The sequence below is a fragment of the Callithrix jacchus genome, chromosome 8 (assembly GCF_049354715.1).
Source record: "Callithrix jacchus isolate 240 chromosome 8, calJac240_pri, whole genome shotgun sequence".
NCBI lineage: Eukaryota > Metazoa > Chordata > Mammalia > Primates > Cebidae > Callithrix > Callithrix jacchus.
Genome location: NC_133509.1, coordinates 126152711 through 126179624, shown reverse-complemented (window position 1 = coordinate 126179624; position 26914 = coordinate 126152711). Strand labels below are relative to the sequence as shown.

At 53.2% G+C, this 26914-nt stretch overlaps 1 protein-coding gene across 8 annotated transcripts in view; it reads left to right on the top strand.

Moving 5' to 3' along the window:
* Positions 1–26914, top strand: part of CCDC88C (coiled-coil and HOOK domain protein 88C) — a 150065-nt gene that overhangs the window by 91464 nt on the left and 31687 nt on the right. For all 8 annotated transcript variants that reach the window (XM_035261282.3, XM_035261279.3, XM_078335611.1 and 5 more), the window contains 9 exons: positions 6123–6269; positions 7208–7352; positions 10775–10959; positions 15845–15982; positions 17452–18522; positions 21766–21893; positions 23219–23360; positions 24456–24644; positions 25706–25867. In XM_035261282.3, coding sequence (XP_035117173.2) covers positions 6123–6269; positions 7208–7352; positions 10775–10959; positions 15845–15982; positions 17452–18522; positions 21766–21893; positions 23219–23360; positions 24456–24644; positions 25706–25867 — 2307 coding nt within the window. The remainder of the gene's footprint in view (positions 1–6122; positions 6270–7207; positions 7353–10774; positions 10960–15844; positions 15983–17451; positions 18523–21765; positions 21894–23218; positions 23361–24455; positions 24645–25705; positions 25868–26914) is intronic.

Below are 26914 nucleotides of genomic sequence, written 5' to 3'. Positions count from 1 at the left end.
ATTTTAAAATTGGCTGAAAGTTTCTACTGCGGGCCAAGGGCAGACACATAAATGCTGTGTGCATCCTGAGCGGAGTGGACCTGGCCTTTCTCTCCCAGGGGCTGAGGCCTAGCTGGGCACAGTCTACATCCGGGGCAGAGGCCTAGCTGGGCACAGTCTACATCCGGGGCAGAGGCCTAGCTGTGCACAGTCTATACCCGGGGCAGAGGCCTAGCTGTGCACTCTCTATACCCAGGGCAGAGGCCTAGCTGGGCACAGTCTACCCCCGGAGTGGAGGCCTAGCTGGGTACAGTCTACACCTGGGCAGAGGCCCAGCTGGGCACAGTCTATACCCAGGGGTGGAGGCCTAGCTGGGCACAGTCTACACCTGTGCAGAGGCCCAGCTGGGCACAGTCTACACCCAGGGCAGAGGCTTAGCTGGGCACAATCTATACCCAGCTTTCCAGGTGTTGAGCAAGTCTTGTCCCCATCTGTGAAAGTGGGGGTGTTCTGGGCATGTCTGAGACCTTGGCATCCTGTAATACAGGAGCTTGTTTACAATGAGCTTATCCTGGGGTGCGCCTCTTCCCAGGGTGCCTCCCGAACAAGGGGCTGCCTCAGAGATGCTGGGGACCCTGGAACAGATCTCTGCAGTGAGGGGTCAGCCAGAGGGACAGGGAAGGTTGTTGGCCAGCACTGGCTAGTGAGGAGCTGGGCTAATGATCAGTCCCAGAATGGTGTCTGTTTTTCTGTCTTCTCTGTCTCTTGCACGCACACAGACGCACATGCACATGCATGTCGACCCCTCCTCCCAGGTGGACCTGGAAGGGTCACCTGCTGTGGCCTGGTCTGCCCTGCCTATGGGGCCTGGAGATAGGGCCCCAGCTCCCCCGCCCTCCTCCAACCTCCTCTGGCCCCAGGCAGCATCTCTGGCAGCTCTCCGAGGTCTCCGTCCTCCTCGGAGGAAAAGGTGCTCGGGAAGTTTGCTGATTTGAGTCCAGTGCCTTAGGGCCCCTGAGACTCTCCCATCTTTAACTTAAAACAGACCTTCCCACTTTGCTCCCACTCTCTACAGCTGCCTCTCCCTGGGCTCACCCGCAAAGGTAGACCTATATGAAAGCAGTGTCAGCTGTGGGCCCATTTCCCTCAGTCTGGGGCCACTTGCCTGCCTGGGCCCCCATTTACCATTTGGGACGTGGACACATCCAGCAAGCACTGCTCAACCCAGCCCCTCCCACCACTTCCTCCCTGAGCTTCCACGCCCCCTCCCACACTCGCACCCTCCCCTCGAAGGCCTACCCCTCTGTATGGGGCTCTCATTCACCCCTCGCCCTCTGCTGCTGCTCTGGGCTTTCTCCAGGGATGGCTCACCTGCCCTGCCCCCTTCCCTTAGCCCGGACATAGGCCTTTGAGTCCCAGGCCTTCATCTCTGGCTAAGGCTCTGCCCTGAGCTCCGGACCTCAGTGTACCCGCGTAGTCCAGAGACATCTCAAGGCTGGTGTGTTCAGAGTCACTGTCTTTCCTCCACACCTGCCTGTCCTGTCTCTGGCCTAGAGTCACATCCACTGGGGTGCTCAGGCCAGAACACTGAGCCACCTTGGTTCTTTGTCTTCCTCCACGCCCCCAGGGGCGCCTCCTGTTTATAAGCCTGTTTCTCACCTCCCAGCATGTCCTTGGTTGAGGTGGGTGTTGATGAGTGTGCCTCGGCCTCACTGGCATCCTTGATCGTTTATTCCAGAGTCTGCCAGTGGAGCGCCCTCCCTAAAGGTTTGGACTGGCTGCTCTGCCTCCATCTGTCCTGCTGTGGAGGCCTTTGCAGCTGCTCCCCGAGGTTCCTGGCTAAAATTCACACTGCATCCTCATCTGCTGCTCGCCCCTTCAGCTCCCCCAGGATGCCTGGGACTTTTGCACATGTGCTTCCTCCTCCCCGCTCACTCCTCAGACTCTGGGGCTAGGTCAGGGGTTGGGTGCTGAGCTGTGCAGGCCGAGTCTCCTAGCCTCCTGCTCCAGGTTTCCTAGAAACCCCTCCAGACTGCAGGCGGCACCCATCATGTGGCACTTCCCTGTTTCCCAACCAGAGCGGAAGCTCTTTGGAGACAGGGTCCGTGCCTTATTGACTCCCAGTCCTCTATGCCCCATGCACCTTCTAGTTCAGGGATCAGCAGATGGCAGTCCCTGGGCAAACCCGGCCCACGTGAGTTTTTATGAACACAGTTGCATTGGAATGCAGCTAACGCAGCTGTGGTCTCTGCGTGACCCCTCTGTGGCGTTGAGTAGTTGTTACAGAGACTTACAACCTGCAGAGCTGAAAACATTGCCTGACTTGGCCTTCACAGTCCCAAGGTCTGGCCCACATGAGGTGCACGATCAGGTCCTTCAGTGAATGGTAACTGCGTATCTGTGGAGCGTTCCCTGCCTGCCAGGAATGGTGTCAGCCCCTCACTGCATCAGTGCACTGAAGCCTCCTGGTGGCCCTGCAGGCTTAGAGGCCACTGCCAGTTCCTCCCCTCTTTCCAGATGAGGAAACTGATGATTTATTAATAGCTTGCCCAGCATGGCAGTTGCAAATCAGGGGGACCCAGGATGGGAATGACTTCCCTAAGACCTTGATGCCTGCCTATGAGTGAACATGAACTTCAGCCTTCACAGGAAGGAAAAAATAAAGGGAGTGGAGGGAGTGCTGATAGCAGGGTACTCCTAGGTGGGGCGAGGGGCTGCCACTGTTTCAGAGGCTGTGGAGGCCTGAGGAAGGGCTCCAGCCTCCAGCAGCTCGCTGACACGTCACATCATACTAAATCAGGGAATGTCAGAATTCAGGGCACTTAATAAGAACAGCTTGGACATGGGGGTCTTTTGCTCCCACCTGGGATTTTGTGTGTCCCTTGTTTCTTAACAACTGCTGAGGAGTTGTGATGAGGTTCAGCACACTCAGGCGTTGAACAGGACACACCTAATGTTTTAAGGTTTAAGTCCTCCGTGCTTCTCAAAGCAGGTGCAGTGTAAAAACAGGCAGGTCTTTGGTGAAGTTCAAGGGCTATCCATGAAGCTGGGTGAGCAGGTAGTGTTCCGAGTGTGGTGATACTTCCTAGGTGGGTAGGAGGTTTGCCCGCCCTGAGTCAGCAGACCCAGCCCCTCCACGCTGAGGTCTCCCTGGTGGCCTCCCGCTGCTGTGGCCACCTTAGGAAACCGTGCGGCATGGTGGTTACTGCCAAGCTCCCTGGTGAGGGACTGCTTGTTTCTTTGATTCTGCACCCCGTCTGGTGTTGTGTGCTCCCAGGGGGTCAGGAGGCACCCTAGTGTTTGCCATTAACATGATAGGTGCTCTTCGGGCAGTGCTGGAGGTGCTCTGTCAGAGTGAGTTAGTGATGGCAGCTGGCAAGTTCGTAGGTCTCAGGCGCTGTGCACGGAGTATTTCATACACATCATCCGAGCTTGGCTTCACCCTGTCCTCGGGCCCGTCCCATAAAGGAGGAATCCAGGGTTGAGAGCCCCGCAGCTAGCATACGTAGCAGCCTTGGGAATCAGGGCCTATTGGCTCCCATGCTTAATCACACCCCGATTGCAGTAGCAGATTAGAAGTGAGCTCTGGAGCCACCTGGACCAGCTCTCAGGCCTGGCCTGTGACTTCACGAGTGTGGCCCCCTCAGCTGTTTGCTGGGCTGGGTCAGGCTTTTAAATAGTCTCCGAGGTTACCTGTGGTCAGGGCCATGGTGGGGCTTTCTGGCCCTGGACAGCTACACAGAGGTGTGGAATCGGGCTTCCCACTCCTCCTCACTGGGTCCCCGGGGGAGCCCTGGGCTTGCTTCGGGAGATTGGGCACAGCTTCTTCTGGATCTGACTTCTCATTTCAGAGGTGGTGGTGGGGTGTGCAAGGCTGTCAAGATATTTCTCTTGCCTTATATATGGTGGAGGCTAAAATGGCTGGAAAACTGTGGCATGTTTGAATCGTGGTTAGAGATCTTCTGTTCCCTGCCATCTCCCACTCTTGGGCATCTCCGTGCGTTCCCAGCAATCTCTGCGTTCCTTAATACTCACCTCACGTGCCGCCTTTGACCTCCTTGTGGCATGAATTGGCCAACTGATGTTATTGAACACTTGTGTGAGGCTCACAAGAGCAAAAGCAGATCAGTCTTGCCCTGGGTTCCTGGTGTCGGGGAGGACAGGGCCAGGCTGCTGTCGCCTCAGAGCAGACCCAGGGAACACGAGGAGCCCAGAAGCCTGATCTGGGTGGGACGCAATGAATTCCCAAGCACTTCTCAGAGGGGGCAACTCAGGCTGGGTCTTGAAGGCTGAATAGGAGTTGGTTGTGAGGGTGAAGCAGTGGGCAGCCTGTTCTGTGGTTGCTCAGGGCCTGAGGGTGGTGATGCTGGGGAGTGCTGGTGGTGGCCCCTGCTGGAGTGCTGGTGGGAACAGTGGGAGTAGTAGCCAGAGAGAAAAGGCTGGGCCTTCTTTCTGCTTTGAAGCCCGCTATTGTGCTCTGGCTTGTGTCATTAGTACAGGAGGGGCCTCTCTTACCCACACGAGCCCCTCAAGGGTGGGCTTCAGGGAGCAGAGGGCAGTGGGGAGAGCACAGGGTCTGTAGCTCTTTGGCCTGAGTTCAGACCCCGGCTTTTCACCTCACTAGGTTTGTGGCTTTTAGCTCATTGCTTATTTTTTTCTGAGTCGGTTTTGCATCTGCAGGAAGGAACTGTCCCTGCCTCCCTCTGAGGGCCACTATAAGTAAGGCAGGACCTGGATTGCCTGGGGCAGGGCCAGTCACATAGTAAACATGGTCTCTGCTGGGGACAGGCAGAGAGAGGGCACACAGGTGAATCCAGAGTCTTAATGGCCAAACCCTCACCGGTGCCAGGCTTTGATCAAAGCCGTGTCTGCTGGCGGGAAAGCATGTGTCTTCCCGCCTACCACTTGTCTTAGATTCTGGCCCACATGGGAAGATGGGCAGAAATTCCCAGCCTGGTTCCCAGTGTGAGTCATGAGTGGGGCAAACCTTAGACAACTCTGCCCACTGAAAGAAGTGCACACATTCCCAGTGTGTGCTGTTTATAACCTGCAAAGGCATTTGGGGGAATTGTAGTCCCCCCACCCACCACCCTCCACCCCCAGATACCAAGGGGTGCTTAGAAGGGCCCAGGAGAAGAGAAACCAAGAAGACCCTTAGCAAAGGAACAGTGGCTGTTTTCTTGGGGCTAGCAGACCCGGATCTACTTTTGTCACAGGCGGTGACATGTGCAAGTGAAGACATCGCCACTGTTCCTTTGTACATATTCGTGGCGCTCACATTCTTGTGGCTTGCTGTGCTACCATTTAATTGCCTTAAAGACCCTCATTTCCAGGAAACTGCCAAGAACTTTTGTTTTCTAAGAGTGTTTGTAAGATACTCCCACAGGAGCAGTCTATCAAATGGAAGTTTATCTGAACAGCTATTTATTTCCAGGGCCCACATTCAGTGGGTGAATGTTGAACTCAGAGGTCTAGACTCACACCTGGAACCCAGGATTGACTCTTGGCCCCACTCTTTCCTTGTTAAGGAAACTGGCTCACAGCACCCTTATCCTTCCAAATGAGATTAGGGAAGTCAAAGCCTTGGCACCATTCCCAGCCTATCTTGATTTATGGATTTTTTTTTTTTCTTATAGCAGAGAAAGTCCATTGTCCTTGCCTGATAAAAAAGGTTGAAGGTGGCGCATACCTGTAATCCCAGCACTTAGGGAGGCTGAGGCAGGTGGATCTCCTGAGGTCAGGAGTTCAAGACCAGCCTTGCCAACATGGCGAAACCTCATCTCTGCTAAAAATAGAAAAATTAGCCAAGCATGGTGGCGGGCGCCTGTAATTCCAGCTACTCAGGAGGCTGAGGCAGGATAATCACTTGAACCCAGGAGGCAGAACTTGTGGTGAGCCAAGAACAAACCACTGCACTCCGGCCTAGGCAACACAGAGAGACTCCATCTCAAAAAAAAAGAAAAGAAAAAGGAGGGGGTGGCGGTGAGGATGCTAAAAAAGTGGAGAAAAAACATCCTGCTTTGGGCTTCCCTCTAGATTGTTTGTTTCTGTCCAGGTGCCTGAAAGAGCTTTGGTTTTAGAATATGTCCTAATGACCCAGGTGCCTTTATCTGATGGTTCTCATGTATGCTTTTGCTAACCAGGAGCTGAGAGAAGATAATATCATTTTAATTGAAACCAAGGCCATGCTGGAGGAACAGCTGACTGCTGCTCGGACTCGGGGTGATAAAGTCCACGAGCTGGAGAAGGAGAACCTGCAGCTGAAATCTAAGCTTCACGACCTGGAATTGGTACTGCAGGCTGTGTCGTGACTGCACTGAAAACAGATTGGGGGCGGGCAGAGTGGCTCGTACCTGTAATCCCGGCACTTCGGGAGGCTAAGGTGGGAGGATTCCTAGAGTCCAGGAGTTCCAGCCCTGGCAGCCTAGCGAGACCCCATCTCTACAAAAACTAAACAATCGGGCGTGGTGGCATGACCCTGTAGTCCCATCTACTTGGGGGAGACTGAGGTGGGAGGGTTGCTTGAGCCTGGGAGGCTGAGGCTGCAGTGAGCTCTGATTGCACCACCACATTCCAGCCTGGGTGATGGAGCAAGACCCTGTCTCAGGAAAAGAGAAAAGAAAACAGATGGGAACAGCTTCAGGTTTATGCCATACCCTTCTCTGACAGTTTAGCTTCTGGGTTTGTTGCTGCTGCTGCCTCTGCTGCTGCCACCACCGTCCAATAACTTGTCGACTGTGAGGAGTAGCTTGCTAAAATTGGCAGGCTTGAGTGGACGCCACTTAACGCCCACAAACAGAGAGCACTTGACTTCTTACTGCTTTTCTGTAGGAATGAGTGTACATGTGTGTCTTCTGCCCGTGTCGATGGTGTGGGGTGAGCTGGATTTGTTAGCTTCTTAAAAGCTTTCAAGGCCTGTCAGGGCTTCGCCAGAGCCACGAAGCTGCCCATTGCTGCACGCCTGCTTTAAAGCCCTGTGCAATACGTCGCTTTGTTCAGACAGCATTCAGTTAGGGACCTTGGTACTCTCTTCATAACCGAGGTAGCCAGGTCAGGATACCCCTCATAGCAGGGCCCTGTGCTGGATGTGTCTGCGCAGCTCTGTGTATTTGGAAGTGAGCCAGTACATCTTCATTCACAGCACATGGTGGTAGCTGTACAGGGGCTGAGGCTTGTCCCGAGCTCTCCCCAGCTGTGCAGCCTCACGTCTTGCCTCTTCCTGCCCCAGGACCGGGACACAGATAAGAAACGAATTGAGGAGCTGCTGGAAGAAAACATGGTCCTTGAGATCGCACAGAAGCAGAGCATGAATGAATCTGCCCACCTTGGCTGGGAGCTAGAGCAGCTGTCCAAGAACGCAGACTTGTCAGACGGTAGGTAGCGCCTGGTGCCGGGGAGCCAGCCTGGCCGCTGTGTCCAGGGAGCTGAGCCTTGGGCTCTGAATCTGCCATGTCAGCCCATCCATTCATCCCCAGCAAACACAATTTCCTTCAAGCGCCACTTGGATCTGTTTCATTACAGTTCTCCCCAGGGAAGACATGAGGGGTTTGGCAGCCTTGATGTCAGGACGCAAAACACAAATGAAGTGTTGCCAGGTTTCCCAGTTCCCATATGGACCTTCCCAGGAGCTTCCAGATTAGTGTGTGCTGACGCCCAGAGGCTCCCTTAGGCCATCTGTGGATGGCTTGAAAGCCCTGGATGGCAGGAGCCATCACCAGTGGCCAACGAATCGCTGCTATAAATGTACCCTGGGCATTATTTCCTCCATTCATTTGCATAATTGGGCAAGATGGATGCAGCCTGTTCTCCCTCTCCTGCATGGGGAGGGTGCTAAGTGGCTGCTCCCCCTGAGACCCAGGTTCTCAGCTCCTCTGATGGGCCTCTCCTTCTTCCTTCCTGGGCTTGCTCTGCTGCCCACTGCCCCATACCCAGAGACAAGGTGTCAGTCATGGGAAGCATGGGTGGGGCCACCGTCAGCCCCCCCCCCAGCCCCCCCTGCACAGGAAGCCTCACCCCCCAGCAAACAATGAGCCAGTTCCTGTGTTTGAAAATAGCACACGCTCACTGTTCCCATGCACCTGATAGTGCAAGTTCATGGTTACTTAGACTTTCCAGAGTGTGATGGGGCTTTTGGCTTGTTTAGGGGGTGGCTTTTAGAAATTCTGATAGACTTCTAAGCATTCTGGAAAGGTTATGGAAAACAGGTGAGTATTTCTTGGGGGTTCCTATCAGTTCCGAACCTAAAATCAGTTAAACTGTGACTCTGTGAGAAGTTAGCTGTGTGTGCTTTGGTCTCTCTGTGCTTAGCATTGGGACCTGAGCCCTGCACAAGGGGGACCCCCCCCCGAATCCTGTGCCTCTGGAAGTCCAAGTTGGGGGCGCCCCCTGGTGGAGCAGAGAGGTGGTACAGGCAACCTAGCATGGTCTACCATCAAATAAATGTATTTGTTAGACTCAGAGACCTTGGTGGCGGTGGGGTCAGAAGGCCTCACCGATTTAGACTATTTTGTATAATATGTGAGCCCTTTAAGGTCAATACCATGATTTATTCTTAGTATTGCCAACTTCTAGTGCCTAGCTGGGAGCTGACATCATTCTAGCATTGGCTGGAGTGATGGCGTTGTGAAGCAAAGCTTGAATGTATGGGGCAGTGGCTTCGAGAGCCGGAAAGACCGGCATAAAGCCTTGGCTCCTCCACTAGTTAGCTGGGTGACCTGGGCAAGTACTTAACCTCTTCAAACTTTACTTTCCTTACCTGCAAAACAGGGGCAGTGACCCTGCCTCACCAGATGGCTGTAAGGATGAGTGAGAGAAGACAGTGGAGCGTGAGCCTGGGCCCAGCCCATGTGTTCCACAGAGGGCAGATCTTGTCTGTCTTACTAAGGCATACCCAGTTACTCTGGTTGCCGGGGGTTGATGAGAGTAGCTCTAGTAAAGAAATACTGGGTGGGCATGGTGGCTCACGCCTGTAATCCCAGCACTTTGGGAGACCGAAGCAGGCAGATCACTTGAGGTCAGGAGTTCGAGACCAGCCTGGCTGACATGGAGAAACACTGTTTCTACTAAAAATACAAAACTTAGCTGGGTGTGGTGGTGCATGCCTGTAGTCCCAGTTATTCGGGAGGCTGAGGCGGGAGAATCACTTGAACCCGGAAGGTGGAGATTGCAGTGAGCCGAGATTACGCCACTGCACTCCAGCCTAGCGGGGAGAGAGAGAGACTCTTTCTCAAGAAAAAGGAGAAACACTGGTATTTTAGTTGTAAACCATTGTGTCATTTTAATAGTCTTCAAGGCAGTGACTTTAACAGAAGAGGAAATGAAACATCGATTCCATTGTTTAACGTAGAGAACCTTAAAAACTACTCTCTGGCACAGAGCTTCAGTTTGGGAAGGTGAAAAGGGATGGTGGTGATGGTTGTGGAAAAGTGTGCTTGTACCTAATGCCACAGATCCACACACTTAAAAATGGTTAAAATGGTACATTTTTAGTATATTTTTCTATAATTTTAAAAACAGGTTTTCTTTTCCATGAATCCTGCAAAGGCACTGTCCAGATGGCCACAGGTTTTCAAATAATGGAGTCTTATTTGAGGCTCGGTGTTGAGGTTTGGTTAGTTTCATTTAGAGCTTAGTTGGGACAGAGGTGTCCAAGTGTCCTTGTATGCGGAGTGCGTGTGTGTCAGCACTGGGCTGGTCCGGGACACACCATCCCCTCCACTGCTCGCCTGTGGTTGCTTTGGGTCTTTAGGGCGTTTTGGCCTGTTGGGTGGTCTGTGTCCTTATCCTTGGTAGAGGTTGAAGACTCGAAGAGAAATGAACACACGCATTTATGTGTTTGCTGTGAAAGCCGTCACCCTCCTGTACCCTCAGCCCCTAGGGTGAAGAATGGCCGGGGGAGGAACTGCTGTATTAGCAACAGTGTGGAAAGGCCCTAAGAGCTGAGGACGTGGCACTGAGTTGGGTATATGGTGGGTGGAAGGTCCTGGCTCCCTTAAGACGCTTTTGCACCTTTTTTTTCTTTCCTGAAACAGCCCCATGACTTAACTAAAATCATGCACCTGCTGTGGCAGGAGGGGGCCAGGAACTCCCATTCCTGACTTGAGACTCTTCCTTCTCCATTTGCATCGGAGCTCTTTAAAAGCAGAGTAGATAGTCTGCCTTTTACTATCTTTAGCTTCTTTTTCCTCTCACTTAGAATTTTAAAAGCAATTTGCATATACTATCAGGCTTTTCTTCAACATAATTGTGAAGTCACAGAGTAATTCTCTGCATAGGGTCTCTTCCAGGCTGACAGGTGTCTGGCGCATCTTCCAGTGTAGCTTTCGACCACCTGTGGCTGGCAGGAGTGGTCAGTTAAATGCCCCCACCTGTGAGCAGCCGAGATGTCCACTAGCTCTGCGGGGGGGGAGCATGGAAAACATTGCCTATGTGCCATCTCTGTTAGCCTCTAAAATCCTTGATGAGACAGTTAGGTTAGCAGCCTGGAAGGCAAATCGTTCTCATATGTGACCACATGACACAGCTGTTCACCCTTGCATTGGCTCCCGGACAGTAACCTGTCGCCTTCTCGAGCCCTGGGTTGCTACCCTGACAGACCCCGGCTAAGTCTGCAGAGGAACCCTCGGGCACTGGGCGTGGAGGGGCAGGAGGGAGGGTCCCCAGCTGACCTGTGGGAGCTCCTCCCTAGCCCCTGAGACCCTGGACTCCCAGGCTGATGACCGTCTCAGGGCTTGGGGCAGAGAGAGGAAGCAAAGGCCCACAGAACGCTGGGCTCTGACCGGAGTTTGTGCTTCAGCCTCCAGGAAGTCGTTTGTGTTTGAGCTGAATGAGTGTGCGTCCAGCCGCATCCTGAAGCTGGAGAAGGAGAACCAGAGCCTCCAGAGCACCATCCAGGGGCTGCGGGACGCGTCCCTTGTGCTGGAGGAGAGCGGCCTCAAGTGCAGTGAGCTGGAGAAGGAGAACCAACAGCTCAGCAAGAAGGTACCTCGGCCTCCTTAGGTCAGCGGGAGGCACTGAGCCCTCGGGCTCCCTCCTACCCTCCCCAGTGCTTGGCTGGAGCACACAGGCAAGGAGGTGGCCAGGTAGAGCATGCAGGTGTCAGGGGGTGGGCAGAAGCAAGGTGCAGTCACCACTATTATCGTAGGAATAGGAGTGAGGACTGGGGAGAGCCAGAAGAGGTGGCGTGGCCCTGCCCCTGCTCCGCTGCCTTTAGAGGATGACCTGGACACGTGACTTTCATGTGCCTCATGGTCTTCGTCTGTGAAATGGGCTTGATGGGGTGCCTCCCTGTAAAAAGAAAACTTCTCTTCCACGCCACTGTTTCCAGTACTTCACTGCTTACGCCAGGTGTGCGGGTATCCTACATTTAACTCAGTTCTGAAACTACCTGGCGTTAGCGCAGACCCTGCAGCCTAAGGGCTCAGTAGCACCAGACTGCCTCCACTACAGGTGCCAGTCCAAGTCCGGATTGTCACCTGTGCCTCTGACAGGCTGGCTATAGATCAGAGGTTCCCATGGTCTCCCCTTCGTGGGCTCTGCTGTTGCCTAGATGGCTTAGTATTTCTTGTTTATTACAAAGTATACAACGCACAGGCGGAGCGGATGCCCAGGGCGGCGGGTGGGGGAGTGTGCGACGCTACCCTGCCCTCTGTGGGTGCCCCTGCAGCACCGCCACATGCTCACCAGTCTGGACACTTTCCGACCCAGTCCTTTGGGGTTTTCCTGGAGGTTTCATGATGGAGGCATGATTGATGACATCACTGGCTATTTGATGAGCTCAGCCTCCAGCCCCTGTCTCCTCCCTGGAGGAAGGGGAGGCCTGAAAGTTTCAGCTCTCTAATAACATGGTTGGTGTCTTTGGCCACCAGCCCCCATCCCGAGGCTATCCAGGAGCCCCCAGCCCCATTCATCTCAGCGTAGAGAAAGACACCTGTCACTTTGGAGATTCCAAGCGTTTTTGAAACTTACGCCAGGAAGCTTAGCAGCAGCCAAACGAGCATTTCTTCTCAGGTGACACTACCCGCTGGGTGTCGTGAGGGTTAGAGGAGGTAGTGTGTGTGATGGATTCGACACACAGTAAGTGCCCAGTAAAAAGAGAGCAGTGCACAGTCGTAAAGCATGCAGTAGAGACTCAGGGAGGGGAGGCGGTAAGGTACCGAATGCCAGAGATTGAGCGGTTGGCTACAGTGATCATGGTAACATCCTCGTGGCTGCAAAGCCTAGGTGTGTGTGTGCGAGGCCACTGAGGGAACATCTTAGGGTCTTGCTGGTGGTGAAACAAGCAGGTCAGTGCTCCCTGCCTCCTCCGGGTTTATGGGATGGAGAGAGAGCTGAACTGTGTCGTCTTTTAAGGACAGCTGTTAGGTCTTCCTGGCAGCACAGTAGACGCCAGACATGAGGGCGAACATGAGGGTTTGCAAGTGAACCCTCTGCAACGAAGAGGATCCCTGTGACCTGGCGGATTCCATCTCGGGTGCAGGAAGGGGCCACTGAGAGACTAGGATTTGCCAATAGGTCTTGGTCATTGCAGGTCGGAGGACCTCTCCTCCACCTGCCTCACACTGCGGGGGCTCCGGTGTATTGTGGGCTCGGAACACACCGGCTGTCAGATTCTGGCTGAGGGAGGAGGCCAGAGTGCTCTTGTTGGCTGAATGCCATGCAGGACGGGCACGTCTGGGTGTCTCCCAACCCACCGTGAGTCCCGGCAGTGTCGTTTACTGAGGCATCGCTGTGGCAGGAGACCTGGGTCCCCTGGCTCTGCTGGTTCTTTTTTCTTTTTTTTTAGATGGAGTCTTGCTGTGTTGCCCAGGCTGGAGTGCAGTGGTGTGATCTCAGCTCACTGCAGTCTCCACCTCCTGGGTTCAAGCGATTCTCCTGTCTCAACCTCCCGAGTAGCTGGGATTACAGGCGTGCACTACCTTGCCCAACTAATTTTTGTGTTTTTGGTAGAGACGGGGTTTCGCGGTGTTGGCCAGGCCGATCTCCTGACCTCAGGTGATCTACCCACCTCGGCCTCACAATGTGAGCCCCTGTGCCCGGCTGCTCTGCAGGTTGTTGATCTCTGAGGCTGGGAATAGTCCCCCACATTCTGGGACCTGGTCCCTTGCGTTCCCTCATGGGACCTCTCCTGCCTGGCTCCTCACTCTTGTCCTTTTGAAGCGTTGTGTGCCTTACAGCGTTTTAGCTGCCAGGTGGTTTTTCCTCTGTGTCGGACAACAGAAAACACCCCCATCTCATGCCCCGTCTCCCGGTGCAGGGCAGCATGGGGAAAGTGACTCGGTTTTTTGAGACAGGGTCTTGCTCTGTCATCCAGGCTAGAGTGCGGTGGTGCGATGGTGGCTCACTGCAGCCTCGATCTCCAGAGCTCGAGTGATCCTCTCACTTCAGTCTCCCGAGTAGCTGGGACCACAGGCATGTACCACCATGCCCAGCTAATTTTTTTTTTGGAACTGAGGTCTCCCTATGTTGCCCAAGCTGGTCCCAAAACTCCTGGGCTCAAGCAGTCCTTCTGCCTCAGCCTCCCGAAGTGCTGGGATCACGGGTGTGAGCCACCTCGCCTGGCTCAGTGTTTTGGTTTCTTAGATTCATGTGGGCCTAGCATGGGAAATGTTTTCATAAGGCGCTGTCCAACCTTGGCCATGATAAAAAAGAATTTACCTTTAGGAAGATGAGAAACACTGCAGGTCCTCACGACTCTCCCCGGAAAGCCTGCAGTGTCATCTCTATGGCCTTGTGACAGTCTGGGTCCCTTTCTGGCAGGTTGCCAGGGTGGTGCTCAGGCATCCCTGTCCTGTCTGCTGGGGCCCCTCCTCTGTACAAACAAGACCTGGCAGGGGCACTGCCCACCCATCACAACTTTTGATGCTGATCTCTCAGGCCCTGCCCGATTCCTCCCTGGCCCGGCGCCAGCCTCTCCTGCTGTGGCCCTCGGGAGGCCCTGCTTTGGCACACACTCCCTGATTTCAGGGGCGCTGGAAGGGAGGGACTGCTGTTTGCAGGCAGAGCTGTCCTGTGTCCATGGAGCCTCTCCTCCCTCTTGTCCTCAGCCTGCCCTGGGCCTGGTTGGAGTTTGGTCCCACCCTGCAGGGTGGCTCTCCCTTCACCCTCTGTCCACATCTCACTGACTGTTTTATTGGCCCCAATACACAGCCCAGAGCCTGACATGTAAGGGGTGCTCTCCAGCGTTTGACAGGTGAACCCTTCAGCACCAGGAGGCGGCGGGCTGTGCTTCAGCCCTGGAGACCCCCAGCCAGCTCAGCTCATCCTGAATTTCCCTCTTCAACCTCAGCCCTTCAGCTGCCATTTCCTAGTCAGTAAGCAAGCCCATTGGCCCTGCCGAGTCCCACAGGAGTTCCTAGTGCCAGCCTGGCTCTCCACTTACCCCGAGTGTAGCCCAGTCTGCACGCTTGCATTGGTGTGGGACCTCTGTGGAAACCACAGTTCCCTGAAGGTAAAGCCTCTTTCCCTGTAACTCAAAGCACCTCCGTGGGTCCTAGAGAAGCCCCTCCCTCCTCTCTGTCTGTAGCTTTTGTATTGAAGTCATAAGAGTTCATTCTCTGGGTCGAGAAGGAAAATGAATTCTTATTTTTAGAGGAAGAGGGGCAACCCTTTGGGGGTCTGTCATGAGAGGCAGGAGCAGCTCATGTAAAGACATCTGCAGCATGGGAACTGAGGGGTAGGGTCCTGCACCACACGAGACCATCATCTAAGCCAGGGACTGCAGGGAGGACAGGAAACCCTCTGGGGGCCAGAAGGCCTGCAGCCAGCCCATGTCTCAGCATAGCAAGTGTCCGTCAAGGGCATGGGTGTTCTTCAGGGATGGACTGGGGTATAGGGCAAAGAATTACAGATTGAAAAAGATGAGGGGTCCAGCAAGGGCAGGTAGGACCCAGGAAATCACACCTTTAGACCAGAAGTAGCAGCAATCAGAAATGCAAGGGTTGGCCGGGCGCGGTGGCTCACACCTGTAATCCTAGCACTTTGAGAGGCCAAGGTGGGTGGATCACCTGAGGTCAGGAGTTCGAGACCAGCCTGGCCAACATGGTGAAACCCTGTCTCTACTAAAAATACAAAAATTAGCCAGGCCTGGTGGTGAGTGCCTGTAATCCCAGCTTTTCAGAAGGCTGAGGCAGAAAAATTGCTTGAACCTGGGAGGCAAAGGTTTCAATGAGCCAAAATGGTGCCATTGTACTCCAGCCTGGGCAATAAGAGCAAAACTCCATCTCAAAAAAAAAAAGAAAAAGCAAGGGTTAAGTCAGAATCTGCATTTCAGCAAGTCATCTGGGCACTGGTGTGCACCAGGAAGCATGAGGAGCTCTGTTTAGGTAGTTCATGTTTAGGAGGGCTGTGCACAGGTGGTTTCTGGCATAAGAGCTTGATGTCAGGTTATTGGGTGGCTGTCCGGGCAGACGACACATGGCCTGGCCTGTGCTGGAGATGGTGGACGTAGAAAAGGTGGGAAGGACAGGGCTTGGAGAAGATTTACATGGAGATGAAAGCGGAAGAGATATAACAGGGCCGCTTGAGCAGCCAGGTGACATTCCCAGCCAAAGCCGGAAGTCTCCTGGAGGACAGGGAGATGGATGCATGTGAAGCCCTCGAGGGTGCCCAGCAGTGGTGGCCCCAGCAAGGATGGGGCAGAGGGAGGCTAGGGGGACGGTGATGGGTTGATGCCGGTGACTTTTCTGTCTTAAGAGTGACAGCTGTGGTGTGGGGAGGTTGCTACAGAATGATGCCAGGAGGTCTTCCCTTGAGAAAAGACCTATTAGTGCGTTCTGTGGTGCTGAGAGGTTTTTGTTTTGTTTTAAATAATGGTTTACTTCGTTGGACTGACATCTGCACTGGGCTGGGTCTTTTGGTTCTGCAGATTGAAAAGTTACAAACCCAGCTGGAGAGGGAAAAGCAGAGCAACCAAGATCTGGAGACCCTCAGTGAGGAGCTGATCAGAGAGAAGGAGCAGCTGCAGAGTGACATGGAGACCTTAAAGGCTGACAAAGCCAGGCAGGTGGGTGCCTCCACCACTAACGCCTCTCCTAGAACCCCTGCCTGCCAGACGGAGAGCCAGGATTACAGCCATTCCTGGGACTGTATTGTGGATGTGTGGGTTACCTGTTACCTAGCTTAGCTGCAGCTTCAACCAGCAATTCTCAATTTCCCAGATGGCAGTGGGAAAAGGTGGGGTGAAGTTTGCCTCCCAGGGGACATTTGGCAATGTCTCAAGACATTTTTGATTGTTGTGACCCAGGGGAAGGGAGAAGGCGGTGCTCCTGGGATGGAGTGGGTCCTCCACCCAGAGGCCAAGGATGCTGCTCCACGTTCCAGAGTGTGCAGGGCAAGGAATGCTCCATCTGCAAATGCATTTAGTGCCCCAGCCGAGAACCCCGGCAGACCTGCATGGTTTCATTTGCCTCACACTACAAGCAGCCCCGGGGCAGGCAGTCCAGGGCTGATGTAGTGGCTCAGGGATGCCATCAGGAACCAGGCGTCTCGCCTCCGGCTCCGCCAGCCCCAGCGTTGGCTGCTGCACATCCCTAAGGTGCAAGCAGGAGAAAGGTGGAGGGTTCAGAGGCGCAGGGAAGCCCTCTCAGATGCTCCATAGACGTCACGTTGGCTGAAACTGACATGTGACTACCTCTGCCCGCAGGTTATGCCGGGATACCAAGTATTTTAGTTTTTTGGTTTTCTTTTGTTTAATAGAGATGGGGTCTCGCTATGTCGCCCAGGCTGGTCTCGAAATTCTGGGCTCAAGTGATCCTTCCACCTTAGCGTGCCAAAGTGTTGGGATTACAGGCATGAGCCACCATGCCTGGCCCCGAGTATTTTATCTTCTTGGCGTCTGTAATAGAGGAATAAAAAGCCCGGAGAAGAGGGTTGGAATGGCGCATGGTAAGCAGACGGACAGGGCCCTGCCCAGATGTCGCTCACAGCCAGGAAGGCAAACTTCCAGGTGACAGGCGAGATCTCAGGCGGGTGCTGAGGGAGAGAATACTGGGGTTCAGGCCCCCCTTAGAATCATCATGCCAGGTTGCTTTGTGGGGGCTAACCCCGAGGATGAGAAGGAGCCACTGAGGCTGATGGCCAGTACCAGAAAGGTACTCCAGGCACAGGGATTGGCATGTGCAGTATTCACAGCCAGCCGGGCTGGGTGGAGGTGGCATAAGTGGAGGCTGCAGAGGTGGGCAGGGCCTGGCCACCGGAGACCAAGCGAAACCACTGAAACTTAATCGAGGGAGAGAGATGTAATTTACGTTTTAAAATCATCCTGACTGCTCGAAGCATATTCTGAGCCATCTAAGTCATGATGTCCGTGTCCACTCACCTGTGTCTGTCGGGCCTCGGGGACACGCAGACAGCGTCCGAGCGCAGGTACGATGGCTGTTCAAGGCTTTCTCCCTCCCGTCCCCCGGTGTGAGCCCACGTCACTGAACTAGGTTCCTGCAGCAGCCTGGATTGTGCCCGTTGTGTTTCCCATAGATCAAGGACCTTGAGCAGGAAAAGGACCACCTCAACCGAGCCGTGTGGACGCTGCGGGAGAGGTCGCAGGTCAGCAGCGAGGCACGCATGAAGGACGTGGAGAAGGAGAACAAGGCCCTCCACCAGACGGTGACGGAGACCAGTGGCAAGCTCAGCCAGTTGGAGTTCGAGAAGCGGCAGCTGCACAGGGACCTGGAGCAGGCCAGGGAGAAGGGGGAGCGGGCGGAGAAGCTGGAGAGGGAGCTGCAGCGACTACAGGACGAGAACAAGCAGCTGGCCAGGAAGCTGACCTCTCTGGAGACGGCCACCGAGAAGGTCGCGGCCCTGGAACATGAGAGCCGGGGTCTGCAGCTGGAGAACCGGACGCTGAGGAAGTCTCTGGACACCTTGCAGAACGTGTCCCTGCAGCTTGAGGGCCTGGAGCGCGACAACAGGCAGCTGGACGCGGAGAACCTGGAGCTGCGACGGCTGGTGGAGACCCTGCGCTTCACCAGCACCAAGCTGGCGCAGATGGAGAGGGAGAACCAGCAGCTGGAGCGCGAGAAGGAGGAGCTGAGGAAGAACGTGGAGCTGCTCAAGGCGCTGGGCAAGAAGTCAGAGCGCCTGGAGCTCAGCTACCAGAGCGTGAGCGCCGAGAACCTCCGGCTGCAGCAGAGCCTGGAAAGCAGCGGCCGCAAGACGCAGGCCCTGGAGAGTGAGCTGGGCGAGCTGGAGGCCGAGCGCCAGACGCTGCGGCGGGACCTGGAGGCCCTCCGGCTGGCCAATGCACAGCTGGAGGGGGCCGAGAAGGACAGGAAGGCCCTGGAGCAGGAGGTGGCCCAGCTTGAGAAGGACAAGAAGCTGCTGGAGAAGGAGGCCAAGCGGCTGTGGCAGCAGGTGGAGCTCAAGGATGCCGTCTTGGACGACAGCACCGCTAAGCTGTCCGCCGTTGAGAAGGAGAGCCGTGCGCTGGACAAGGAGCTGGCCCGCTGCCGGGATGCAGCCGGCAAGCTGAAGGAGCTGGAGAAGGACAACCGGGACCTCACCAAGCAAGTCACCGTGCATGCGAGGACACTGACGACCCTGAGGGAGGTGAGTGGGCACAGGTGACCCTGCGAGGGGGTGGGCAGGTGGTGGTGGGTTCTCTAATTCTAAACAGCAATACCCAAAGGTCCAAGAACCCAGCAAATACCATGTATTACAATCTTGTGACCCAGAGATAACCACTCCTCATAGTTTGGGTTGTTTCATTTCATCATCTTCCCTGTGCACGTGTATACAGACGTGTGTGATGTCATACTTACATACAGGTGAGCTGTCATGGTTTTTATTTATTATGTTGTGGTTTTTGTTATTTAGATTTCAAAGCCACGATTTCTCAATGGCTGCAAGATACTTATTTATTTTGAGATACAGTCTCACTCTGTCACCCAGGCTGGAGTGTTGTAACGCCATCTCAGGTCACTGCAACCTCCACCTCCCAGATTCAAGCGATTCTCATGCCTCTGCTTCCTGAGTAGGTGGGATTATAGGTGTCCAACACCACACCCAGCCAATTTTGTATTTTTAGTAGAGACAGGGTTTCTCCATGTTGGCCAGGTTGGTCTCAAACTCCTGACCTCAGGTAATTGCCCACCTCAGCCTCCCAAAGTGCTGGGACAGGCGTGAGCCATCGCAACTGGCCCATATTTATTTTTGAGACAGAGTCTTGATTTGTTGCCCAGGCTGGTGTACAGCAGGTGCAGTCTCAACTCACTGCAGGCTCCACCTTCTGGGTTCAAGTGATTCTTGTGCCTCAGCCTCCTGAGTAGCTGGGATTACAGACATATACCACCACACATGACTAATTTTTGTATTTTTAGTAGAGACAGGGTTTCACCATCTTGACCAGGCTGGTCTCGAACTCCAGACCTCAGATCATCTGCCTGCCTCAGCCTCCCAAAGTGCTGGGATTACACTGCACCTGGCCAAGATATTTAATCCTATAGGTTTACTGTAATCAGTTTTTGGACGTGTAAATTGTCTTAGTGTTTTCCACTGTTTGATTTTTATTTATTATTTTAAAATTTTTCCTAGGATCCTTTCCTGAAGTATTTAATTCATTTTTAAAAATTTATTACCTTTTTTTCTAGAATCCTATTTTCCACTATTTTAAACAACACCAGACATCCTGGTACACGTAGACTTTCAGGAATCAAACTTTTTTGTTTTTTTTGAGACAGAGTTTCATTTGCTCTTGTTGCCTAGGCTGGAGTGCAGTGGCACAATCTCGGCTCACCACAACCTCCACCTCCTGGGTTCAAGTGATTCTCCTTCCTCAGCCTCCCGAGTAGCTGGGATTATAGGCATGTGCCACCATGCCCAGCTAATTTTGTATTTGTAGTAGAGACAGGATTTCTCCATGTTGTTCAGGCTGGTCTCAAACTCCTGACCTCAAGTGATCCACCTGCCTTGGTCTCCCAAAGAGCTGGGATTACAGTTGTGAGCCACTGCACCTGGCTGAGTCAAACTGTTTTTTAGGGTATATTCTTAGAAATGGAATTACAGGGTGGGTCAAAGAGTGTGAACATGTTAGTCTCTTGAGGGATATAAAATTCTCCAGAATTCCATGTTCTCCTTCCCCTGGCATGTGTTGTGTGGGCCACCTGGGCATTTGTTTAGTATGGCGAGATGGCTGCTCTGGGAAATGGCTTCAGCAGCTGAGTGGCCCAGTGCCATTTAGTCACACTCATGTAGGGTCTAGTGTGGGGGCCTGCCCACATGGGAGAAGCCAGGCACTGGAATCATCGCACTTAAGGCCAAGTTCAGGTGCCTGGCTTCTGCCATCTTGAGATCTTGAGGCTCAGGCACCCCCAGCAGAGTCCTCTTCCGGCTCCTTGGCACGTGGTGGGTAGAGGTGAGAGCGAGGAAAGTCAGGATGCGTGGGTGGGGCTCAGCAGCACAGCCACACCCAACCACAGGGTGCCACAGCCACGTGAGAGCAGGAAATCAGTTTGGTGAACATTGAGCAGTTTCCACATTCGAAAAAGATGACTGACCATTTATGCCGGCAGTTCCGTGTGCTGTGGGGGAGAGATCCAAAATATGGACGCAGGCAGAGCCCGGCTCGTTAGTGTGGGTTAGTCTGGGCTGCGATAGCCAACCCAGCATCTCCGCAGCTCATCACAGCAAGCCTTACCTCTTGCTCACCAGAGTCCAGGGGAGCCTCCAGGGAGTCTGTCCTCTGCTTGACCAGCAGTGTAGGCTGTTTAGATCTCATGGCTCCACCGTCTCAACGCCAGGCTTGGGCAGTTGCCACGGCAGGCGAAAGGGCAGCTGAACATCACACACAGGCTCTTCTGTGCTTCAGCCAGGAAGTGACCCACATCACTCCCACCTTTGCCAGAGCTGGTGACGTGGCTTCAGCTGATACAGGGTGACTGGGAAATTTGGGGGAGCAGGTGGTAAGGATCACTGTTGCACTGCCCTTCAGGTCTAAAGATTTGGTAGGAGGGTTAAGCATGCATGTGAAAGACTGTGACACCAGGCAGAAAACGGTCACTACCTAGAGAGCTACGGAGAGGTGCTGCCATAAGCTAGGGTGGAGGAAGTGAATCATTGACATGCATTCAACACCCACGTTTTGAAAAGTAGACCGAGGCTGGGTGCAGTGGCTCATGCCTGTAATCCCAGCACTTTGGAAGACCAAGGGAGAAAGACTGTTTGAGGCCAGGAGTTAAAGACCAACCTAGAAATATAGCAAGACCCCATCTCTACAAAAAATGTAGAAATTAGCCAGATCTGCTGGTACCTATCTGTAGTTCCAGCTACTGAGGAGGCTGAGGTGGGAGGATCACTCAAGCCAGGAGCTCAAGGCTGCAGTGAGCTAGATGACCGCGGTGCACTTCAGTCTGGGCAACGGAGCAAGATACTGTCTCTAAAAACAAAAGTAAACCAGATCCAGGGTTTGAAATACAGTCTTTCCCTTCTTTACACGTTTTCTGTTTCAAAATGCCTACAGGGGACATTGAATTACTTGTTGGTCCGTTGAAAAGGCAGTCATGTTGTCAGAAATCATGTAAGTGGCATTTCAAATGCATGACTTAGAGAAGTGGCATATTAGACCCATCCTTGACACACTGCCACCTGGTCCTGTTTTCAGCAGCAGGAGGGCTGGACACACGCATGCATTCGCTTTCCTCAGGAAGAGCGTCCCTGGGGTTCAGAGTCCCCTCATTCCACATGGAGGTAGCCATGGCCTGGGTGGACAGTGGCTCACACCTGGCAGGCCTGGTGCCTGGCCTCCCTGCTGTGTTTTGCTGAGCTCCCATCCTCCTGCTGTCTCCCCATCATCAGGACCTGGTGCTGGAGAAGCTGAAGAGCCAACAGCTGAGCAGTGAGCTGGACAAGCTGAGCCAGGAACTGGAGAAGGTCGGCCTCAACAGGGAGCTGCTGCTGCAGGAGGATGACAGCAGCAGTGACACGTGAGGCCTCCTCTCTCTCTCTCTCTCTCTCTCCCCTCCCCTCCTTTTCTCCCTCTCGTGGGAGCACTTCCTCCGCCCTTGAGTCTGCAGGCTGCTCACCCTCACTTGAGACCTCCATTAACTCTCTACTGCCTGGGGTTTCCTGAACCCAAAGTTCCTTGGTCTTTTCTGTTTCAGCTCTTGTTCCTTGAGGTTCTTGGGCAGGTGTAGAAGGAGATTTTGTCTGATGAAAAGGCTTCTTAATTTTTTTTGAGACAGGAGCTGGCTCTGTCGCCCAGGCTGGAGTGGAGTGTTCCAATCTTGGCTCACCTCGTGTCCATCTCCCAGGTTCAAGCAATCCTCCAGCCCAGTAGCTGGAGACTGCTGCTCAGCTGGGGCCATAGGCATGCACCACCATGCCTGGCTAATCTTTGTGTTTTTTGTAGAGAGGGGGCTTTGCCATGTTGGCCAAGTTGGTCTCGAACTCCTGAGCTCAAAGATCTGCCCACCTCATCCTCCCAAAATGCTGGGATTACAGGTGTGAGCCACTGCTCCCAGCCACACTTCTTAATTTTTAAAAAATTTCGACTATTAGTTTTTCCCTGCAATGTTTTCTTAAATGATCTTGGGGTTTTTTGTTTTGTTTTGTTTTTAAGACAGACCCCCAGCTCAGTGCAACTTCCGCCTCCTGGGTTCAAGTGATTCTCATGCCTCAGCCTCCTGAGTAGCTGAGATTACAGACATACACCACAAGGCCCAGCTAATTTTTGTAGTTTTTCTTAGTAGAGATGGGGTTTCACCATGTTGGCCAGACTGGTCTTGAACTCCTGACCTCAAGTGATTGCTCCCACCTCAGCTTCCATAAAAGTGCTAGGATTACAGGTGTGAGCCACCGTGCTCAGCCTGATCTTGTGTTTTAAGGAAATCCAACATCTTGGACTTTCCCTGGACTGGTAACTGAGAAGATCACATGCCTTATAGTAGGAGTCCTCTTTGGTGGAAAGGCCTGGGACTTACCACTTAACCTTGCACTGCAACCTTGGGCAAGTTGCTTAACCATTCTGAGACTCAGTTTCCCCTTCTGTAAAATGGCAATAATAATGCCTCCCTAAGACAGTGACTGAAACTGTAGCAGTGGTGTCACCATTGAAGGTATCACAGGTGTTTCCACCCAGGGAGCCCCTGAAGGGCTCTGGGAAGATGAGTTTTGGCTCCCGTTCTTCTAGGCCAAAAGCTGCAGCTCGGTAACCAGGCTAATGGAAGGAGTGATGTGTTGGCAGCAGGGACACTGGGAACCTGGGGGGAGAGGTAGATAAGTGATACTATTATATCTTTGTATTTTCCAGAAAATACAAGATTTTGGAGGGCAGAAATGAATCAGCATTAAAAACAACACTAGCCGTGAAAGAAGAAAAGATTGTGCTCCTGGAAGCACAGATGGAAGAGAAGGCGAGCCTCAGCCGCCAGTTAGAGAGCGAGCTGCAGATGGTGAGTGTGGTGGGTGCACTGTGGGGCCCAGCTGCCCATTCTCGGCCTCACCCTTTCCAGTCCCCAACCCGTATAGCAGAGGGGTGGCCTGGATACCCGTTTCCTCGGGCAGGTGTGGATGTGCCGCAGGGTGACTTAGGGAGCCACCGTCAGAATCGCATGCACTAGGGCCAGACAGAACCAGAGTAAGAGCCACAGGTCTTCGGGGAGGCGGGCAGTGGCCTAGAGCAGCACCCAGTCCACCAGGCAAGATGTGGGAACACCCCTGAGAGCCCTCCGTGAAACTGCACACTGGGCACTGAGCAGTGGCCTGCAGCATCTCACGGGCACTCTCAGATGAGACAGACAGTGCACAGGGGCTCGTGAGGACGTGCACATGTCTCCTCCCGGGTGCATGCGTGCACATGTATTGCCACATGTATGAACACGCTTTCCACTTACATATAGATGTGTGTTCTCCACAGTCTCCACATGTTCTCCATACACACGTGCTCTTTACACATGTACATGCATGCTCTTTATATACATGTGCCCATGTGCACACTCCACACACAAACACATGCTCACACACAGGTGTACACACTCGACACGTGTTCTCAGTGTGCACACTCCCACAGGTGATCAGGTGGGCACACACTCCCCCCTTGCACACACGTGTTCTTCCAGCCTGTTGTGAACACGTGCCATGCTTCTTGGCTGCAGGGTTGATCAGGAATCTGGATTAAGCCGCGCCAGCGCCAGCAGTGGCTTTGAGACCTTATCCCTGTTCACCTCCCGTATCCTCAGCCTCACCTCTGTTTTAGGAAGTTGACAACTGAGGCTCAGGAAAGCAGGAAGCCATGTGGCTAAAGCAGGGACTGAGGCAGGAAGGGGTCGCAGGCCCCCACCTTCCTGTCCTCTCTGGAAGGGAAAATGTAGGGCAGAGGGTCGGTGCCTTCCCCTCAAAAGCCAAAGGAGTGTGTCTGGCTCACCTGTACCAGGGCGGCCGAGTGGGAGGGAGCGGAGGGTGGTGCAGGCTGCCTTCAGCCACTCACTCGGGGCTCCAGGCCAGGCTGCTTCTGCCTAAAGCCCCCTTGCTCATTGTCATGCCCATAGCTGAAGAAGGAGTGTGAGATCCTCAGGCAGAACCAGGGAGAGGGGCAGCACTTGCAGAACTCTTTCAAACACCCTGCGGGGAAGACAGCCGCCAGTCAGCAGGGGAAGGAGGCCTGGGGGCCCAGCCACAAGGAAGCCACCATGGAGCTGCTCCGAGTGAAGGACCGGGCCATCGAGCTGGAGCGGAATGTGAGTGGGCTGCCCAGGACATGGTCCACTGGGGAGAGACACAGAGACTGGCCTGTCAGGAGTCCCACGGATGATGTGTCACTGCCGTAAAGAACACAGGAGATTTAGACAGAATGAGGTGGACACGTCTTGAGTTGCAGGTCCCGTGGGCTCCTCGTCAAGGTCCCTTCAGTGTTTCTCACATCAGGGCACACATGGTCTTCATGGCAATTCCTGTAGTGTTGTGTCTTTCAGTGCTCAGTACTAGGGTTGGCAAGTTCCAGACCCCATCCGCTTTTATAAATAAAGTTTTATTAGAACACAGTCATGCCCTTTGTTTACAGGTTGTCTGTGACTGATTGTTTAGGTTGAGATAGAAACCCCATGGCTGGCAAACCCAAAAGTACTTCCTACCTGGCCCTTTCTAGAAAATTTGCTAATGTGTGTCCATACCTCTGACTGCTTCTCAGTAATGACTATGAAGTCCAGAGTGGTGACTGTCATTATTTGATTGATGATAAAACTAAAACAGAATGTAAGAGATTTGACCCAAAGTCCCATGCTAATAAGGGATAGTAAAAGACTCTGGGTCCTGGCCCTTAGCCCACTTGGTGGCAAACTTGAACGTGGTCTTTACTGGTCTCATGTAACGTGATGCACCTCATTCTACTTGCTGTCACCCCTGAGTAGGGCAAGGCTATAGCCTAAAGCTTTGACTCCCTGTCCTGCAAGATACTCAGGGCTGGAGTATGGGAAATGGAACTAGCTCACAGAAACACACTTCTTAGGGTGCTGAACAGAAAACAACGGAACGCATTAAAGAGACAAGGGAAGCAGCTTTAACTCCAGCGTGCACTCACTCCCCACTTAAATGCTGAGACAGTGTCCCCATGATGTGTAGCCTTCAAAAATCCTGCTTATCTTTTTCAAAGAGAGAAAATAGACTGCCCTCACCTAGTGGACACTCACTTTGGCTCCCCCAAAACGTCAACTTCTGTGGGTTCATTACAACCCAAGTCCCTGTGGCAGGTGAGCATCTACCCAGTTGGAGCGTGATTGGCTCATGCTTCCCCATCTTCTAGAACGCAGCTCTGCAAGCTGAGAAGCAGCTGCTCAAGGAACAGCTGCAGCACCTGGAGACCCAGAACGTGGCCTTCAGCAGCCAGATCCTGACGCTGCAGAAACAGAGCGCCTTCCTGCAGGAGCACAACACCACGCTGCAGACCCAGACGGCCAAGCTGCAGGTGAGCGGGGCCCCTGGCGCCTGTGCTCACAAGCCCGGCAACCGACTGCGGGCATTAGGACTCCTCAAAAGCAGCAGCCCAGAGCACAAAGCAGCTTGGGGTTGTGTTAACAGACCCGCTGTAAACAGTGATCGGTGAAGGAGGTGACAGTTTTTAAGCCATTTTTAGTGATTGAGAGAATGGCTGCATGCGTGAAGAGTTTCATTTCTCTCCTTTTACTTGCATTTTTGTCCGTGTTTTCCAGTCTTTTCCTTGAGATGTTATCAGGACTGACTTGAAAAAGAGGTTTCAGGAGTAAGCTTGGCTAAACAAAGTTAACCAGGTTTCTTTACTGTAGAACCTGGTACAGCTCTTTCTCTTTAAGCTAATGTAAATTTTTCATCTCTAAGAGGGAAGTATAGGGTATAAAGGGGGTCCCAGACTGTTGAGAGCATCAAGCGGAACTAGGGTGTGTGCCACTTCAGACACCTGTTTTCATTTATCCCTTGTAGACTGTGGGAAAATGAATTATTTATTGAAGCTTTTTTGAGACAGAGTCTCACTCCGTCACCCTGGCTGGAGTGCAGTGGCGTGATCTCTTGGCTCACTGTAGCCTCTGCCTCCTGGGTTCAAGCGATGCTTGTGCCTTGGCTAATTTTTGTATTTTTAGTAGAGACGGGATTTCACTAAGTTAGCCAGGCTGGTCTTGAACTCCTGACCTCAAATGATCAACACACCCTGCCTCCCAGAGTGCTGGGATTACAGGTGTGAGTTACCAACCCTGACCTTTTACTGCAGTTTCTGAGAAAAGTTTGAAAATAATGTAACTTATGGAGCAGGGACAATCAACAGGAAACTGGCAAAGAAACTGGAATTTGTTTTGCTAACAAGAAAAGAGTATGTTGACTTACTATTTTGGATTTTTCTTGTAGTCTTCATCTGGTTTTAATATCAGAGTAATTCTGGCTTCATAAAATGATTTGGGAAGTATTCCTTCCTCTTCAGTTTTCTGATGAATTTGGATGCTGTTGGAGAGTTATATCAGTTAAGTTATATTAAATATCAGTT